This window comes from Lytechinus pictus, chromosome 5 (genome assembly GCF_037042905.1).
Source record: "Lytechinus pictus isolate F3 Inbred chromosome 5, Lp3.0, whole genome shotgun sequence".
Lineage (NCBI taxonomy): Eukaryota > Metazoa > Echinodermata > Echinoidea > Temnopleuroida > Toxopneustidae > Lytechinus > Lytechinus pictus.
In genome coordinates this window covers 6,699,918-6,719,955 of record NC_087249.1, presented here as the reverse complement: position 1 = coordinate 6,719,955, position 20,038 = coordinate 6,699,918, and the positions used below count along the sequence as shown (strand labels likewise).

The window sequence follows — 20,038 nt, the reverse complement described above, 5'->3', positions numbered from 1 at the left end:
TCTGTCCATTGCACGAATGAAAAGAACATTCATTATATGGTTTATATGACACCTAAAAATAGATTCTTTTTCATATGAAATTTATGATTTTCAATGCAAAATATGCTCATGCAGTGCGAGCTCGGTCTTTGATTATTGCGTACATACAACATGCACGCTGCAAACACGAGTGGTTTTACTTGAGGTGCCTGCAGTCTCGGTGCGTGCATGCAATGGACAAAATTGTATGGATCCAAAATTGCACGGTTGATGACGTCATTGTAGAATGGGCTGAATGATCGATATTAAACAACCAATCAAATGACAAGGATCGATCTAGGTGTCATATAATCACTCCCAGGTAACCATCCATTTTTACGCCCATGAAAGATGTATAATCATCAAGGTCTCTGGTCAAATGGTGCTCTGACTCTATTTTACAAGTATTAAATTTCATAAGTCGGTATTCAGACATCTAAACCCATTGTACAACAATAATTATCTTCTTCCTGACAGAATTAAAGAATGTTTTTTTACTACTACTGCCACATGGGCAGGTTTCGATAGCGATCATATATTTTATTTTTGAGACTCTAGGTTCTCTATCTCCATCAGCGAAACAGCGTTATAATTCTTTCACTTACCTTGCCATCTGCCGTAACTGCTGCAAAGACTGTGGAGGAATATGGCGCCCAGGCGACGTCACCCACTGCACTTCCAAGGTCAAAGGTGAACATCGGGCCGTTTCTGTATTGAAAGAAAATGTCGGGGGAGGGGGTTAAATACAATTCTATTCCCATCCAATGGATAAACATACCAAAAGATAAGTCAAACTTTAACTCGGTCTTAGCAGTTATCAAATGTCTTTAAAGATATCTAAATATCTTTCCTTCCCCTTACCTGATGTTTTAAGACGTTCCAAACTCACCAATGACTGTATTTTTTTTTTGGGGGGGGGGGAATTTTCCATCAATTGTATCTGCCATTACCATTTTTGTTTTGATTGGCTATCAAGCAATGTTATAACAATAACTTTGTGATGTAATCTATCGCTGCCAACTGTAATATTCAACCTACAGAAGAAATTTCTTGGATATCAGAACTCACAAAAAAGTTTGGCAAACAATAGCACATTTGAAACGACTATTTTTCACTTGTTACTGTTCAATTTTTTGAACAAAATACACATGAAATACCAATACTGGGAGCAGTTCATAAAACCCATTATGAACTGGCAATATGGGCAAATATATTTTTCTCAAATTTTAACCGATATGACAGTTTTTCTCGTAATCTTTTCTAAATTATTCATATTCCTTGCACTAACAATGTTTGTTAAAAGTAGATTATGTCAGTGTATTTCAACTTTGACTAATGTGGTCAGGGGAGTGTTCCATGAAAGGACTTGTCGGACGTTTTATCCGACAAGTCCTATTTTATGCGACAGTTACCATAGTAACAGTGCTTCTCAGCTAATCGAATTCAAGGAAATTCTGTCATATCTGACGTGTCGAATGAAAGTGTTGTTGAAATGCTCCCCTGATTACGGGAGTGTTTCATGTTTCATGAGAGGCTTTTTTCTGATATCAAGCTTGTCGGACATCTTATACGACAAAGACTGTTTATCCGACAGTCACCATAGTAACAGTGCTCCTCAGACAATCAAAATCAAAGAAAAATCTGACAACCAGTCAGAGAGACCAAACTGGCTTGCCAAATTACAGTCGTTCGTAAAGTCATGCATAATTTTAAACAAGTGGAACGCCTCTGGCAGTCTCGCCTGCATTACGCTATTTAATATAGCAGCAGTGCTAACTTTGAAAACTACTATAAAATAATCATTCACAAAAGCACCATTCATATAATGACATAATACCACGTTCATTGACCATAGATGACATTTGAACGGTGACTTAAGACTTGTCAACTACACCCATGCCCCCATTTCATTCACTCTATCCATAAACTTTCAAAGTTATGATGGCAATTCAACAATTACCCCAACATGGCCTAAGTTCATTGACCTTAAATGACCTTTGACCATGGTCATGTGACCTGAAACTCGTACAGGATGTTTAGTGATACTTGATTACTCTTATGTCCAAGTTTTATGAACTAGATCCATAAACTTTCAGAGTTAGGATGGTAATTTATCAAATACCCCCAACACGGCCAAAGTTCATTGACCTTAAATGACCATTGACCATGGTCATGTGACCTGAAACTCGCACAGGATATTTAGAGGTACTTGATTAACCTAATGTCTAAGTTTCATGAACTAGATCCATAAATATTCAAAGTTATAAAGGTAATTCAACAAATACCCCCAACTTGGCCAAAGTTCATTGACCCTAAATGACCTTTGACCTTGGTCATGTGACCTGAAACTCAGGCAGGATGTTCTCTAATACTTGATTAACCTTATGTCCAAGTTTCATGAACTAGATCCATACATTTTTAAAGTTATGATAGTAATTCAACAAATACCCCCAACTTGACCAAAGTTCATTGACCCTAAATGACCTTTGACCTTGGTCATGTGACCTGAAACTCAAGCAGGATATTCACAAATACTTAATTAACCTTATGCCCAAGTTTCATGAACTAGATCCATATACTTTCTAAGTTATGATGTCATTTCAAAAACTTAACTTTTGGTTAAGATGTTGAAAATAATTCTCCCAACATGGTCTAAGTTCATTGACCTTAAATGACCTTTGACCATGGTCATGTGACCTGAAACTCGTACAGGATGTTTAGTGATACTTGATTACTCTTATGTCCAAGTTTTATGAACTAGATCCATAAACTTTCAGAGTTAGGATGGTAATTTATCAAATACCCCCAACACGGCCAAAGTTCATTGACCTTAAATGACCATTGACCATGGTCATGTGACCTGAAACTCGCACAGAATATTCAGAGGTACTTGATTAACCTAATGTCTAAGTTTCATGAACTAGATCCATAAATATTCAAAGTTATAAAGGTAATTCAACAAATACCCCCAACTTGGCCAAAGTTCATTGACCCTAAATGACCTTTGACCTTGGTCATGTGACCTGAAACTCAAGCAGGATATTCACAAATACTTAATTAACCTTATGCCCAAGTTTCATGAACTAGATCCATATACTTTCTAAGTTATGATGTCATTTCAAAAACTTAACTTTTGGTTAAGATGTTGAAAATAATTCTCCCAACATGGTCTAAGTTCATTGACCCTAAATGACCTTTGACCTTGGTCATGTGACCTGAAACTCAAGCAGGATATTCACAAATACTTAATTAACCTTATGCCCAAGTTTCATGAACTAGATCCATATACTTTCTAAGTTATGATGTCATTTCAAAAACTTAACTTTTGGTTAAGATGTTGAAAATAATTCTCCCAACATGGTCTAAGTTCATTGACCTTAAATGACCTTTGACCATGGTCATGTGACCTGAAACTCGTACAGGATGTTTAGTGATACTTGATTACTCTTATGTCCAAGTTTTATGAACTAGATCCATAAACTTTCAGAGTTAGGATGGTAATTTATCAAATACCCCCAACACGGCCAAAGTTCATTGACCTTAAATGACCATTGACCATGGTCATGTGACCTGAAACTCGTACAGGATGTTTAGTGATACTTGATTACTCTTATGTCCAAGTTTCATGAACTAGATCCATACATTTTTAAAGTTATGATAGTAATTCAACAAATACCCCCAACTTGACCAAAGTTCATTGACCCTAAATGACCTTTGACCTTGGTCATGTGACCTGAAACTCAAGCAGGATATTCACAAATACTTAATTAACCTTATGCCCAAGTTTCATGAACTAGATCCATATACTTTCTAAGTTATGATGTCATTTCAAAAACTTAACTTTTGGTTAAGATGTTGAAAATAATTCTCCCAACATGGTCTAAGTTCATTGACCCTAAATGACCTTTGACCTTGGTCATGTGACCTGAAACTCAGGCAGGATGTTCAGTAATACTGTCCAAGTTTCATGAACTAGGTCCATATACTTTCTAAGTTATGATGTCATTTCAAAAACTTAACCTTAGGTTAAGATTTGATGTTGACGCCGCCGCCACCGCCGTCGCCGTCGGTAAAGCGGCGCCTATAGTCTCGGTCTGCTATGCAGACGAGACAAAAACAAGTTTACGAAACAGCCCCAAAATTACAAGACTTGGGAACTGCAACCAACCTGTAAGTGTGGTCCCAGATCTTGACGCTCCAGTCGGCACTGCAGGAGATGAAGATCTTGGGATGGAAGGGATTCCACATCACCTTGTAGACGGCCATGTGGTGGGCCTCGAAGGTGTCCAGGAATTGACTGGAATAGGCCTTCGAGCACTTGTGGATTTTGCCTTCCTCCGTGCCCACGAGGAATAAGTAGTCCGTCTGCTTGTGGAAGTCAAAGCATGTACCACAACCTGGATCATGGATGAAGAAAAGGAATTCAAAGCTTAAGTCCGGTTATGACAGCAAAAAGTATGCTGAGTTGGGGCCCCATTTCATAAGGAATTACAACTACCGCAACTTTGCCACAACTGTAACTACCTTGGTACCTTGTTAGTGATTAGGCTGCTGAGCCCCCTTGCTATATGGTAGTTGCCATAATCAAAATCCCACCCACATTCCTATTCTTTCGAACTGCTGCGCTGCCGATACTACCCAATCTACAGCGAGTCAGCGCTAGTCTGAAGAAGCCTGCAGAAGCGAGCAGGCGAAAGCTCACAAGGTAAACACCAACTTGATTGTGAAAAGATGAAAATTTGTTTCCTTGGAGTTCTACCAATCAGAAGAATCTCTGTACAGTTGGCATAATTGCAAAGTTGCCATAGTTGTAACTGTTTATGAAACAGACCCCAGATACTGATTAAATATATATGCAAATATCGACAAGGAAAATAGAAATATAAAAAAACATCCTTTCACAATTTATTTGAGAGATATACTCCGCTATTCAAATTCACAACCAGGATCCTGTAACACAAAGGTTGATACGCTTGATTTTTACGATTAATTATACCTCGTTGTCAATGCAATCAATCGTAAACAAAATGTTCTATGATGATTGGTATGCTTTGTGTAACGGGCCCCAGAACTAATCTTCATCATTAAGGACATACTTTTTTTTCAGCATATTTCAACATCCATGTGATTACCACCTTTAAGAATTTAGCTAGAAAAGAAAATAATGATTGCAGAAGATCACATTTATCGATGGCAATCCTTACCAAGAGGTGTAAGCTGTGTGCCTTCAGGTCCATCTTGAGGAGCGGCATCAAGCTGTAGCTGAATCACGTCAGTGTACGTCAATTCATTCTAAATCAAAACAAATGATAAAGCAAACTTAGGGGGTGTTGCAAGAAAATATATGCAATCAATTGCAAATTTTCTGTTGGAATTTTACAATCAATGGATCAATTTTATCTGTAGCAAATCAGATTACACTCCTTGTTGCAAGAAGTAGTTCAGCAATCAATCACAAATTTAAAATTAATTACAAGAGATATGATTAATTTGGGACCGAAAATAGACTTGCAATTGACCGCAAGTTTCTTGCAACGCCCCCATTAGAGTCATATATCAAGAAATGCACTTGAATGAATTGGACTCTGTACTTGAATGGCTCGCATCACAAATATGTTAGTGTTTATTCATATGAGACTATGCCTCAATAATGAAAGGGGCAGGTTTAAGAACTGGGATAGTCAGTTGATAAACGTACATGTACTAAATGATACATTGTAATTAAAGCACAGTACTGCATCATAAGAATAGACATCATTATCATATTATTACCTGGAAAAAGTAGAACAGACTGAACTTATTACAAACCCCTCTATTGTTAGAAAAACACGAAAATATATACCCTAATTCACAGTATGGTTAATTTTCTGTGCAGTATTTTTGTTTGTTTGGTTTTTTTATTTATTTCTTCTTTCTCCTCTTTAATTCATATTTCTGTTTATTATCATTTCTCCTCCCCTAATCCACTTCTCTTCTTTTAATCCTTTCTTGTATTGCACCTATCCTCTCCTTTATGTTTTTTTTTTGTCTATTTGCTTCACCTTGACTAATGTCCAAGCGACCACTCGACCATCAGATGATACAGAGAAGAAGTTGAGATTGTTGTCCAAATCGTCCTTCTGCCAGGCCACCTGAAGTTTTTATTGGGAAGGAGAAATATACATAAAACCAAGGAAATATACAAAAGATACGCTGTGAATTGTGAACTTATCCCTACATTTAATTATTCTTTCTCACTTTGGACAAAACCCACGTAATCCCTCCCAAATTTAGCCAAGCTCTTATTGTTTTAGCCAATAGCTTTTATTGTTTGACGTTACTCTAAAACACTAACAATAATAACAATTTCTTTTCATAGTGAATTTTTCTAAACCCAATAAAACTGATTTGAGACAAAGACAAGTACATGTAGGATCCTGGTGATGTAATTTCAAGGAACTTGAGAGCGGTTTGGAAGAACATGGGTGCAGTCTTTGCTGTAATTTTTGAAAGGTTTAAGTACAGCCTTAATCACTTTGCTAAAATCTTATCAGAGCTTTCTACTTCCTTTTAGTTTGTACAGGTGATAGAAGTGAAGAAAAACTTATTTGGCAGGAGGCAGTGATGGGTGGGGGGAGGGGGCTTCAAAATCAGGGTAAGGGATGGAAAGAATTCCTTAAATGCTGCAAGAGAAACAGGCTGCATGCTATTAAAGCTGGAGTAATTTTAGAATGCCTTGATCACCATGTTTGTTGGATATGTATGCTATACATGTATAACGTCCAATACTATCATCGTCAACATCATTATCATAGTTGCAATTATCATTATTACCATCATCATCTTTACAATCATATCACCATCATCACCATTGTGTCATTATCATCATCGCCCTCGCCACATCATCGTCATCACCATTATCATGATCATCAGTATTTGTATCATTCACTGATAAAACTGACAAGGAAATTCTTTCTCACCTGCCAAACTGGATCCGTGTGCTTTCCAGTCTTGGCTGTGCTTTGAAAGACAGGGTTGGCATCTGTAGTTGTCACATTGTAGACTCCAACCGAACCATCGTAGTAGCCAACGCAGATCAGGTACGGGTGTTCAGGATGGATATCCAGACACATGATGCCACTATCAGCAGGGTAGATGTACTCGGGGAATGACGGGTTCTTGAGGGTGTAGCATAGGATCATGCCACGAGACTGCTTCATGAAGTCGTCTATTTGAGCAAAAGAAGAGAGATTAAAGTCATGAGAAGAAACTTATACTCAGGGAACGATGGGTTCTTGAGGGTGTAGCATAGGATCATGCAACGAGACTGTTTCATGAAGTCTATTTGAGCAATTATTAAGGTTAGATCATGAGAGGAAACTTATATTCAGGGAATGACTGGTTCTTGAGGGAGTAGCATAGGATATGCAACGAGAATGCTTCATGAAGTCGTCTATTTTAGCAAAAGAAGACAGATTAAGTCATGAGAAGAAACTTATATCAAGGGAATGACTGATTCTTGAGGGTGTAGCATAGGATCATGCCACGAGACTGCTTCATGTAGTCGTCTATTTCAGCCATAGAAAAGAGAACAAATCATGAAGAGTAACTTTTGAAAGGATTTCAACCAAAATTATCTCAGGGGTGTTTCACAAAGATTTAAGTATGACTTAGAGTTGCACTTAAATGCCTAGTTGAAGGTCCAGAATTCTGCCGCACGACTTGTAAAGCGTTCAAACTTGTCAGATCATATCACTCCAGTTCTCAAGGAATTACACTGGCTGCCTGTTAGGCAAAGACTTACATATAAAGTTCTTTCCTTGGTCTTTAAACTTAAAATCAACCAGACACCAGTGTACCTATCAGATCTTCTGGAGGTGAAGAGATCATGTAGACCTGGTCTTCATTCAGGGAATGTTCACCAGTTCCAACAAGTTAGAGTGAAAAGGTCTTTGGGTGACAGATCTTTTTCCGTTGCTGGTCCCCGTTTGTGGAATTCACTCCCATCGGACATTAAGTCGTGCCAGTCAAGAGAGCTATTCCACATCAAATTGAAGACTTACCTCATGAGGGAAGCATTTCCTTAACTGTTGTGTGATAAGGCCTACTTGTTTTTTTGACTACCAACTTTAACGGATTGTGTATTTTTTTCTTGTCAGTTTGTTCACTTTTTGTGTATTTATTAACTTTATTTCTGTTTTATATAAGTAGTTAATTGTGCGCCTTGGGTGTCATCGACAGATATGTGCGCTATACAAATCTTTAATTATTATTTATTATGCATGTGTTATAAAAGGCATAACCGCATTGGTCAGATCATGCAAAGAGGAACCGCACTACTGCGTATTGATCAATTAGATTGCGCGTTGTATTTCAGATATGCGTCGGCATTTAAGTGCGATTTAAGTCATTCCTACAATCTTTGTGAAACACCCCCCTGGTGTATCCATCAAACAGCTCAATATATACATGTAGGTATGATCATCAACTCCTGCAGTTGAAGATGATGTATATCTATCATCTTAAGAAGCATTTGAGCTGTTCTGATGCTTGCAAAGGACCTCACTTTGCCAACAGGTTAGGGATCAATTCCTCTTAAAAGAAATAATTAAAATAATGGCAAAATAGTCACCTGCAATAAATTTTTGTATAACACATTTTTTTTTGTGTATACATGGGATACGATTATTGAAGGATTACCAAAAGCATCATCTAAATGAAAACAGATTCCTTGTTACAAACAAGGTATTCACTATCAAGCCATTCCAAAACAATAGTATAAGGTTTCATTGATGAATTAAAAGCAAATATGAATATAAGCCACCTGAAGAGGACAAAAAAATGAAGCATGCATTTTACTCTTTAGAAGCAACCGTTCAATACCATAAAGTTCGGAAATACAAACTTATTTCTCTATTCACATTACTTTCTCAAAAACTTAATGTAGAGATAAATAAACACTTACATGATCCATGGGCTACGACAAACATATCCTTATACTTAGGATTCCAGCATACTGAAGTGACGGCCAAGCGCTTGGACTTGTCATAGGAGAACTTCCAGAGGGGCAAAAGAGTTCCTTCTTGGTCTCGGAACTCATCGGAAAGGTCCTCATAGTACTTGAAATCTTTAGAAATAGAAAAGATCAGGAGAAACAGTATTAGAAATATCAATGACAAACAGATGACCCAAGGAGCATTACCATTATAAAAAAAACTAGTTAATGTTAAAAAGCCTTTAAGTTGTTCTGTTTTGAATTGGGGTAAGAAGAAAAACTGGCTCTATCACTTCATTATTGCTGCCAAATCTTTGAGTTTGCAAATACTCTCTCATCAGTGTTTAATAATGTAATAATTAGAGGAGTCACATGGCCCTTTTCGAGCACCGTCTTCATAATAGAGCTTTTCTGCACCAATAGACACCCTATATTGTCACACTCTCCATGAATGATGACACTTGAAAGTCTGTAAGGGTGTATTTATGATTCATTTGCAAGGGTAGAATGAGTGTTCAAAACACTCATCATAATAATAATAAATGCTAAGAGTAAACACTCTCCCACAAAGAACTTTTTATACTATTTTTTTTTTTTCTAGCGAACAGTATATGTATGTTTGCCCTGGAGGAGAGGTCTAGTTGGGGGTGCACTGTTATAAAAAGCGAATTGTGATTTTATGTTACGGTCTTGATCATACCCAAAATGCGTGTAGAATTGATAAGTTGTTTATGCCTTTCTGGAATGTCAATTGTCAAAAACACCTTCATTTAAGTTTGCGATCAAAGCCTGAATTTGATCTAAAATAGGAAGCATGAATAACGCCCTCAGATGGCTAAAGTAAAAAAGCTGGAAGATATCAAATATCATCTTTATACCAAAATGATTACATTTTCAGTCACTATCATATAGAAGCTCTGAGTATTGTAGGGTATTGCCATTTTTTATAAATTAACCTTCAAAATAGGAAAAAGACAGAAAATGGGCCTGGAAATTGGGACTATCATACCTTGTGAAACATCATCAAAAGTGTTCTGATTCACCATCCTCTCAATGATCTTACAAGCCCCAGCAATGCGACTCATATCGTCTGATTGGGTCTCAAGTGCTGTCAGCTTCTTCTTATTCTTATCCTCATCTTTCTTGGTTGGTGCGGCCTTCTTCTCCTTGGCCTTCTCCTATCGACCAAAGAAGAGGGTGGAATAACCAGTAAATCTCCCGAGTCATTATTCTTATCTTCTATTGCTAAGAAACAAATGGTACTGTGCAAACCCCCTCCACCCATGATAAATGAATAGCAAAACTTGGGACATGAAAACCATGTTATTTGCTTGTCAAATTTTCAAGGTGGCAAATAATGACATGGGTCTTGTGAACTCATAAACTTATTTCACATTTTGAAATGGGTTGCTTTGAATTATGTGACATAGGTTTCTTTGCTGTTTAAGATTTTAGGAGATAGGATGAGGGGACGGCCAAAGAAGACATGGAAGAAGCAAGTGGAAGATAATGCTAACACTCAAGCAATTTATAAACATCCGTTTGTATTTTTCATAATTCTATCTAAAAATTGCATGCTTCATGCCCTTTTCCTTCACATCCTTTAAAATAAAACACACGAAGATGTTAAATAAGAACATAATATACATGACTTTCTATACAAGAATGGAATACTATTATCATTGTTATTCAACTAGCCATGGGTACCAAAACATTTAGTGCTAATGCCCACCGTTGACTTTTAATATGGATATTCACAAGTCATAATGAAAATTAGGAGACAAGGTTTTAGTTTCTAATTCATCATTTGTTTTGTTTTTTCTGACTTATTTTTCAGACCAAACCTGCGATGAAACTTCTTAACATTGATGTTTCAAATATAAAAGGTTATTGAAAATCATTGTTAGTTTGCAAACAGGCAGGCAAATTAGATTGTTAGTTATTATTCGTTAAAAGTACAGTTTAGCATGCATCATTGAAGAGTTTCATCTGCTTTAGTGCATTGACATAACACACATCCCCTTGTCACTAAGGGTAAATTTCCTTGAATTGTGATGAAAAGATTGTCTTCTCAGGTTAGCATACAGATCACAGCTCACACTATGTGATCCGTTGGGATCCAAATCTTTAAAAAAAATGTAATATGTTATATGAATATCCCAACCAATAAATCTTAGCAATTAGAGTTCAGAACTACTGAAATTGAAATTCAGTCTAGTTCGAGTCTCCCTGTAGGAATAAATTGAAGCAAATTCAATTCCAAATCGCAATTGGCTGCGAATTGAAGTCAAGTTTTACTTTACTGCGACCACAGGGCTTGCCGCAAAGCAAAAATATGATTCTATTATTCTTAATATTATGCAGAACTTTAAATAAACTTCCATGATTAATGCAAAATGCGACTTAATAAAAATTCATAGTGCAATAGATCCCATAGTGTGTGCTCCGCTTTAAAGACATGTTTTCTTTTCCTTTCTGTTATACCCCCCCCCCCCCATCCCTCTGCGCCTCAGAATAGTTTACTAGATAGATGGCGTATAATAAATGCTGTGTTTATTATTATTATTACGGTAGATATATGTACTATATGTCACTATAACAAACTGACTTTCTTCCCAGTAAACATCAATAAAAAGTCAAGTTCGACCCACTCTGATGGACAAGTATACAACAAAAACCCCAATCACATCTTCAGATCACATATATTCAAAATGACGTTGAAATAACAAGGAATTTGATGGGATTCAAAACGTCTTTGAATTCTGCTCAATGTGTTAACATCAAATAGAAAAGAACACAGATTATTGCACAACCAACTAAATAAAATTACAAATAATTTCTACTTTCTTTTAAACACAATCATTAATTCATAAAATAGGCCTTTATCCTATCAAGTTGATTTTCATTGAAGCCAGACAATTGAAGATGACACAAAAAGGCTGCAAAGTTTGTCAACAGAAAACTTTGAAATGTAATAACATTCAGGACCATTGAACCTAAAAGGCAAAACACACAACATTAATCATTTTTAAAAGTGACCCATTCGTGACAAAGTGATATTTTATGATTTTCTCCAATAACTTTTTATGCTCAGCCTTAAAAATAATACTACATATACACAAAGAATAAAACATTCTACATGTGTATGCTTACTGATACATGTACTGTATTGCATCAGTGCAATTAAAAATATTTATAAAGATAATAATCCCTACAATCATCAAACTGGCAATGAAATCCCCTAATGAGATTTCCTATGAAAAATCAAGGTTCTGTTTCATAAAGACTTGTTTATAGTGACAAATGCACAATTTCTATGACAAGTTTAAAATCAGCCAATCAAATTGAAAGATTTCAATAGCTTTTAACTGTAATTGCAAATTTGTTATTGTAACAAGTTTTATGAAACGGGCCACTGGATATATCGAACAAATATTCTCTATGGATCAACAATGTTGCAAAGTGATCCAATTAGGCTTCAAATAATTTAAAAAGATTGAAAGAGAAAATAAATGAATTGAATTGAATTGAATTGAATTGAATGTCACAAATGGGTCTGGTAGAGCAGGCATTACGTCAAGGAGTCCATGCAGGATGTCGGAAACCAACTTTCACTGGTTATGATGTTAGTTGAGTTAATGCTAACGCAACTTGATTAAACTAACTGCAAACATATTACAAACCTCAGCCTAGAGTAATAGGAGCAATAGTGAGGTAGTCATATCACCAAAACATCGGCAGTAGCAGGGTTTAATCGGCAGCAATGACAGAATAGATAGATGATGGAATATATAGTATTTATGGATATATGCAAGAGTAATGACATCATCAGCATAGTGCCTACATGCATATATTAAATATATGAAATCGATTATGATAATGATTTTATAAATGGTATCATGCCGACATTTGATCCAATCAAGAAGTTTAATATTGCACTCTTAGTCTTTCCTTCAATTTATACATGCACATTGCACATTTACTGATCAGAAGTAGACAACTATCAGCAGTTCTCAGTTTATACAAAAGTTACTTTAAAGGAATTCTGAATGAACAGGCGCCTGTTGCAGAAAGAGTTGCGATCAAACGCAACTCAAAAATCTTGCGTAACTTGATTTTCATTCAATGAAGCACCCGTATTCGGTACTTGCGCTTGATATTTTTACTTGAAATCTTTCTGCAACAGGTCCCAGGTGTGCTAGCAAAGACCAAACTGCTCATACATGTAGCTTTACAAAATAAGCACCAACATATTATGAATAGTGTTTTGAATGAAATATTAATTCAAAATGTTTATTTTCTAGGTTTGGCTTGGAATCTTCCAAATTTCTCTCTCTCTTTCTGGCTGACAACTGCCTGTGTATGCTATGGGAGAGTATCATGGAACAAAATGTCAGTGATTTTTTACTGACTTTTGCTATTATCTATTAGAAATTCTTGCATCTGATTGGCTAAAAGCAAAGGAAATCACAGACTATACTCATCATAAAAAGCTACCCAGATCAATGCTCTCTGGTGTTCAAGATATGACCAATCTTACGAATGAAATCTATCATAAGTCTATGGCAAAACATGAAAGTATGAATTACAAGGATTGTAAAGACTATGTGCTTTGAACAGAGTATTGATCACTTATTTACACCAATGTTTTATTTCTGGTTTGACCTGTAGGTCATCCCTCGATCATCTTCTTGCGCAATCCTCAGTCTCAGACAATACATTAAAACAAATTCTACAGAAGCTTCTAGTTTTCACAAGCCTCGACCAAGACCCATTCTAAATCATTATAATTCCTTAGCACACATTGCAAATATCATCAAATTCTTTGATTTAACTTTCATCAAAATACTTTTGATTTGCCATTGAAGCATATATTCGTGGCTGGGCTGATGAAACCTTGTACCTCAAAAAAAAAAAAAAAAAATAGGGCAGCTTAGAAAAGGATTATTTTTAAAATATAGCAATGGTGGCAGTCTCATATTTCTGAAAACAGTCTCCTGACACCTGTGAAGAACTCTTTCGAGGCAAAAGAAGGTTGCTACCCATGTAATTATATTATTATAACTCTAAAATCTAGCTTATTCTGAGCTGTCATTAAAATATCTGAATTTTAAGATACAAGGTTTTATCAGCTCAGCCAATATGTAGTTCCTAACAAATCGTGTATAACTATTATATATATATTCCTACCAAATCGTGAAATAACTACATATTTTGGCAGATACCACTACATTATGATCTCACCTGCTTCTCAAGATCATCCATATATGCATCATATATCTCCCATTGGTTAGCGGTGGATGAGAAGTTAGCCCGGGGTGGCGGCTCAGTCTGTGTTCCTCTTTCCTACAAACAATAAATAAGAAAAGATACATTGGCCCGTATTCTGAAGTCAGGTTTAACTTAAACTCAGGTTTAAAGTTGTGGTTTAAGTATGGGAAGCCAAAAGTATCAAAATTTTTATCAAGATGTTTCTTATGTTTATTGTGCTCGTTCCTGATTCATTGATGGTGAAGACAATCATCCATTTACACTTCTTAGATATTATGAATGGTTTGAGAGCCAAATGAGCTGAAATATGATATCTCTACTGTTAGTGATTTATGTAACAATTGGCTATCCATACTTAAACCACAACTTTAAACCTGAGTTTAAGTTAAACCCGACTTCAGAATACGGGCAATTAAGTCAAAATGGGAGGACAACCTGACAACAGCTTGTATTCTGAAGTCAGGGTTAATTAAATCTCTGGTCTAAAATTATGGTTTACCTATGGATAGCCAATTGTGACATAAATCTCTAACCATAGAGGTTCAATGTTCAGCTCATTTGACTCTCAAATCGTTATTTAACTGTCTGGGAAGGATGAATATTAAAGATAATTGTCTGCACATTAAAGAATTAGGAAAGAGCAAAGTAAACATAAGAAACATATACCAAGTGAACACGTTATTGACATGTTTGGCTTCCCATAATTTTAAGGCAGTCCAGAATATGGGCTCCAGGGGGGGGGGGGGCAATCACCGATTCGCTCAGCAATTCCTGATGGAAAATTTCAGAAGTTTAAGCTGATAGTAATAAAAACTTTTCTTTACAACATGAATATTCCAATGCACTTCACAAAGCTATGATTAAACTTTATTTGGATAAACATTCAGAATCAATCAGACAATTTTTTTCTAGAATTGACTTAAAATAATTTTTTTTTCACTATACCCCACATCTAGTCTGAACTACGAAGCATCTTTATCACAAAACTGGAAGTAACAAATGTACAAAAAATCAAAAATCTGAATGTAAGTTGTTTTATCATGTCTATCCAGAAATGAACGATGCGACATAAAATTCATACATGAAAACGCAAGTGAGGGCCCAATGTTAACTCTTCATATTGTTGTACATTTAAGAAAGATATTAATCCATGAGCCAATATCGGTGTGCTGGCTCAGTTGTTAGAGCCTCTGCCACACAAATGGGAGGTCTAAAAGATGTTAAAAGATGGAGATTTGCTGTTACCCTTTTTGGCGTTCAACGATTTAAGGAATAGAGCAACATAGATCTGGCACTGCTCTGTGGCTGCCGGCCCATGATCTATGGGGCAAAATTGATTTTCAGAGGATTTCTATTTTCTATTTCAAACAAAATATGGGGAAAACAAATTCGAACAAAATATGGAGACTGTTTTGGAGATCATGAATTATATGTAACTTTTCAATTTAGAACTATTAAATTTATCTACTCTCCTTTCTTACTCTATATATCATTTTAAACTTGATCAGAAATGCTTTAACTTACCCTGTATGGGTTGTTGTATGTTTGTGAGGCCCTCTCACTGAAGTTAAACTGATTGGTCAGTTTCTGATCTGACTTGGCCTCGCCGGGAGCAGGTGTGGCCTCCTCGTCCCTCTTCTCACCTTCCTTGGGCTGTAGAAGATGGAGAGAGATGGGAGAGGGGGTTCCCAAGGGGTGGAAGGAAGAGAGAGACAAATAAAAGGAGAGGGGAACATGAGGGAGAAAGAGGAGGGAAGAGAGAAGAGAAGAATAGGGGGAAGGTAGAGAGAGGGGAATTGTAAAAGATGAGAAGAAGAAAGAGTTTGAGAGAAGGAGCAAAAGGGTGAAAGATAAAGAGGGTATGGAGAGGGGGAGGAGGGAAGAGAAAGAGAGAGGGAAGAAAAAGGAGAGAGAAAGAAAAGAGGAAATGCAGAGAAAGTGAGAGAGAAAGATACAAAGACAGGGAGACAAAGCAACATACAGGCAAAAAAGAGGGGCAATAAGTGAGAAAGATGGTTAAAGAGAGAGATGGAAACAGAATATAAAATGCAACAGACAGAACAGTTACCTGTACATGTAGCTTCAATAATCTTGAATTAATAGTGACTCTGTGAGTAATTCACTATTAGAGTTAAAATTACTTGTGATAGATATCAAATTCATTTCATGAGATGTCATTGCAAGATCTTCAGCTTTTTAAAATCATTATTAAACATAAAATAGTGAATAACCACTCTAGGAATTTGAATCAACCTTGAAGTCTCTCTGTCAAATAGGACTTACTCACTGCTTCAATGATCTAGGGAAACGTACAGAAGCGCTGCTAAACTTCTTGGTTTGAAAAAGACCAAAGTGAATACATATAGATAAAGCTTTACTATAAAATACCAAACTATATAGCAACCCAATTACAAGCCATGATTGTATAATTACCCCAATGAATATAAAAATTTTAATCAAACTACTTCTATTTCTTAGGATGGAAGAGAGGACTCAAGATAAAAAAATATAGCTTGCATTATTAAAGCTTTCATGATCAAGAAAAAATGTCAATTTTATCAAGATTAAAAGTAAAGAAAAAAACTGAATAGAATTAAGTAAAATCCAAGAATTTATAACAAAATTAAGGTGACAAAATATAACACAAAACCATGCAAAACAAAGAAAGACCGAGAGAAATAGAATAGTCGTCCAAAAACTGGTGAAATATCATACAAACAATACTTATTACCATACTGTTCAAATATCAATCAAACATTACATGTACCTTGCTACATTAAATATTACAGGGTGTAAGTGATTGGATTTCCGGCACTGTTCCTGCAATTTGAATGTTAATCAAGTGGAATAAAATTCATCCTCTGTTAACACAAAACTTCCAACACTTTCAAGAAACCCAAAGAAAAAGCATAAACAGAATAAAAGCTCACAGACAGATTACTATTCACAAAAGAAATATTATCCCTCAGACTTGTAAACGTGTACGAAGAACCAGATGAATATCCCGTGAAAAGGTGTTTTCAGAATCGTAAAGACGACAACAAGAAACCCCGACTCGTTATCTACATGTACATGTATGACGTAAAGTAACAGAATTGGCCACATACCAGAGAGAAAATAAACACTGGTGGGCGTTTCATAAACACTGTGGGTAAAGTTATGCATGACTTCATGCACAACTTTCCTCATGGGTGGATGCATGACTGGATACAGGACTGGAACATGTTCTTAGGTGCTAAAGTCAGTTATGTAGGGATATCATATAGCCCAATAAAGGGTCACCAAACGTGCATAATTATTCATAACTTACAAACAGCTTAAGAAACACCCACTTGGAATATTATTAACTGTCCTATTCATGCATTTATTAGGCATGCAGCACTACAAAAGAGGAGGACATCAAAACCAGTCCAGAAATACACCAAGGAACAATACCAGAAAATAAAAAGAATTAAGAAGATTTGAAAAAAATCTCTAACATTTCATGTAAATCAACATACCTCCGAACCTTCCTCTTGTTTATCACCCTTCGGTAAGGATAAAAGATTCACTTTTAGTTTAAGATCGCAGCATTATTACATTTATAATAAGTATACATTATGATATCATTCTATCCAGAGTATTCTGTTGTTGCTGTTGCTGATGTTGCTGTTGTTTTTGTTGCTGCTGTTGTTAATGGTACTTAGACAAGCTTGTGCAGTGGGGTATATTATACCAAATTTCCTGTGCACTTTAACTGGTTGTCTGGAGCAGCAACATTTCCTGAATAAATATATTGATTTATGAACTGGCATATGATCTTGACCTATATTATTACCAAGAAGGCAGCAATCATTTCAATGTTACAGTAAAAAGTATTTTAAAAATGAATTTTGCAATAAAAGGAAAAGATAATAAGCACTGTATTTCAATGAATTTTTTAGTACATGTACAGTTTTAAATAAATACCAAATGATGATAATTTTCTGAGATTTGAGTGAAAATACTTCTGCAAATAAACCAGGAATGAATGGTAAACTTCCTAACATTAAGTACCGGTAAAAAGTAACCATGCATACATGGAGCATATGACATGGGCTAAGGGGCGGATATTGTGAAGGGGAAGGGGAAAGTGATATTTACCTCTTCTGTCTTCTGATCACCATCCTCCTCCTTCTTCTCCTCTCCAGCTTCGCTAATCGCCTGTTCACTGATAGCTGCAAAGGCAAATAGAGATTGTTTGAAATTGAATAAATTATTAAAGATATTACATTACAGGTCATTAATTAAAGTTATTCCCAAAAGCTTTTTTATTGTACACATATACAGATTCACAGCCAATTGTCTTTGACAGTGAAATTCAGGCAACTTTTGCACAATGCAAAATCAGAAACCACTGTAGCACTTGTGATTTGATGCAATAAGGACAAATAAAACTAGTGATAAATTATAAATCAAAGACTTCTTGCATCACTTCTCACTTATATATATATATTTATATACAGCCTACATTAATGTACATAGCCAAAGCACATTTGTAATATTCATGCAACGTGCAAATGATCAATTCTCATGCAAATTCATTTCAGCAAAATGCCATTGAGGCAATGCTGCAAGCAATTGCTTCATTTACATTCCCTACATGGCAAAAATTTATGGTACTTTTTCAATAAAAATGTATGGTTATGAAGCAATAAAGATACTTTTTCTCTCTTTGCAATGGAAGGAAAAATATACTTACATGTAATAGCAAAGGTCTGACTCTTTTTTCTGCCTTTATCATACCTTTTTTGCTTAAATCTCTGGATTTTTGGTTCAAAATAGATTATTCATGGTGCATTCATATGAGAAAGCATTTTCCATGCATTTATATTTTACCATTACTTTACAAATATATAACCAGATTTTTTATTCAACGGATATTTCCAGCTCAATGAAAATTGAGCTAAACATGAGACAAAAAGTTTATCAAGATGTCCATCAAGAAGTTCACAAAATTCATGTTTAAGATAATAAAATGTTGATATGAAATATGAGTGTTTCTGAAGCTACCCTGCTATTTTCTAACTGAGGGTCCATTGTTGTTTTAATAAGGTGCACTTATGTCTTATACCGAAAGCATGGGGGCGGGATCCATCATGACATCTTATAGGATTTTCATAATCTCAGAATACATACAAATACTTTTGCAAATTTTCACCTCCTGTGTGAATGCAATAATAATGATTATAATAATCCTAGCCGGATACAGTACGTACAAACTCACTTTTATGTCTATGTGGGTATAATTAATATATATGCTTTGAAGTGGAGTGGTACGAACAATGTTGGGACATAAAACAGAGTGATATTTGGATGTGAATTTAATAGTTGAGTACAATATATATTTGAAAACTTAGGTGGTATTTAGGCTAATAAAGCCTTACGTATACACATGAATACTTTGTCACTATCACTTTGCGGATACTGTATAAGCAACACTTTACAGTAAAGTGTAGATATTTTGTCTTCATAAATATGAGAATATATACAAGAATTGACAAAATGCGGCCATTGAAAAAAAAAACATGCAAGAGGATACCATACACTCTTGTCTCAATTAGTATTAGGAGTGCCAACCCTGTATTAAAAATGGCAAATTTTTATGGATGGGGAAAATTATCTGGGATGACTAAAGAGTATTTTCTTTATTCAACATTCTCCAATAGGTATGTGTATTATAACGTTTTAGAAAAAAAATTGTAATTTTCATTAACTTTAAGATAATTTTCGTAAATATACCAAAAATGGGAAAAT

General features: G+C 35.6%; 1 protein-coding gene across 2 annotated transcripts in view; it reads right to left on the bottom strand.

Moving 5' to 3' along the window:
* The window catches only part of LOC129262496 (dynein intermediate chain 2, ciliary), a 33,776-nt gene that overhangs the window by 2,243 nt on the left and 11,495 nt on the right, over positions 1-20,038 (bottom strand). The window contains exons 7-17 of one of the 2 annotated variants that reach the window (XM_054900619.2): positions 18,386-18,459; positions 17,764-17,790; positions 15,788-15,916; positions 14,237-14,338; positions 10,002-10,170; positions 8,963-9,124; positions 6,978-7,225; positions 6,060-6,149; positions 5,223-5,310; positions 4,187-4,415; positions 624-726 (exon numbers count right to left, since the gene is read on the bottom strand). In XM_054900619.2, the coding sequence (XP_054756594.1) occupies positions 624-726; positions 4,187-4,415; positions 5,223-5,310; positions 6,060-6,149; positions 6,978-7,225; positions 8,963-9,124; positions 10,002-10,170; positions 14,237-14,338; positions 15,788-15,916; positions 17,764-17,790; positions 18,386-18,459 (1,421 nt within the window). The remainder of the gene's footprint in view (positions 1-623; positions 727-4,186; positions 4,416-5,222; positions 5,311-6,059; positions 6,150-6,977; positions 7,226-8,962; positions 9,125-10,001; positions 10,171-14,236; positions 14,339-15,787; positions 15,917-17,763; positions 17,791-18,385; positions 18,460-20,038) is intronic. The other variant, XM_054900621.2, reaches the window with a different exon arrangement.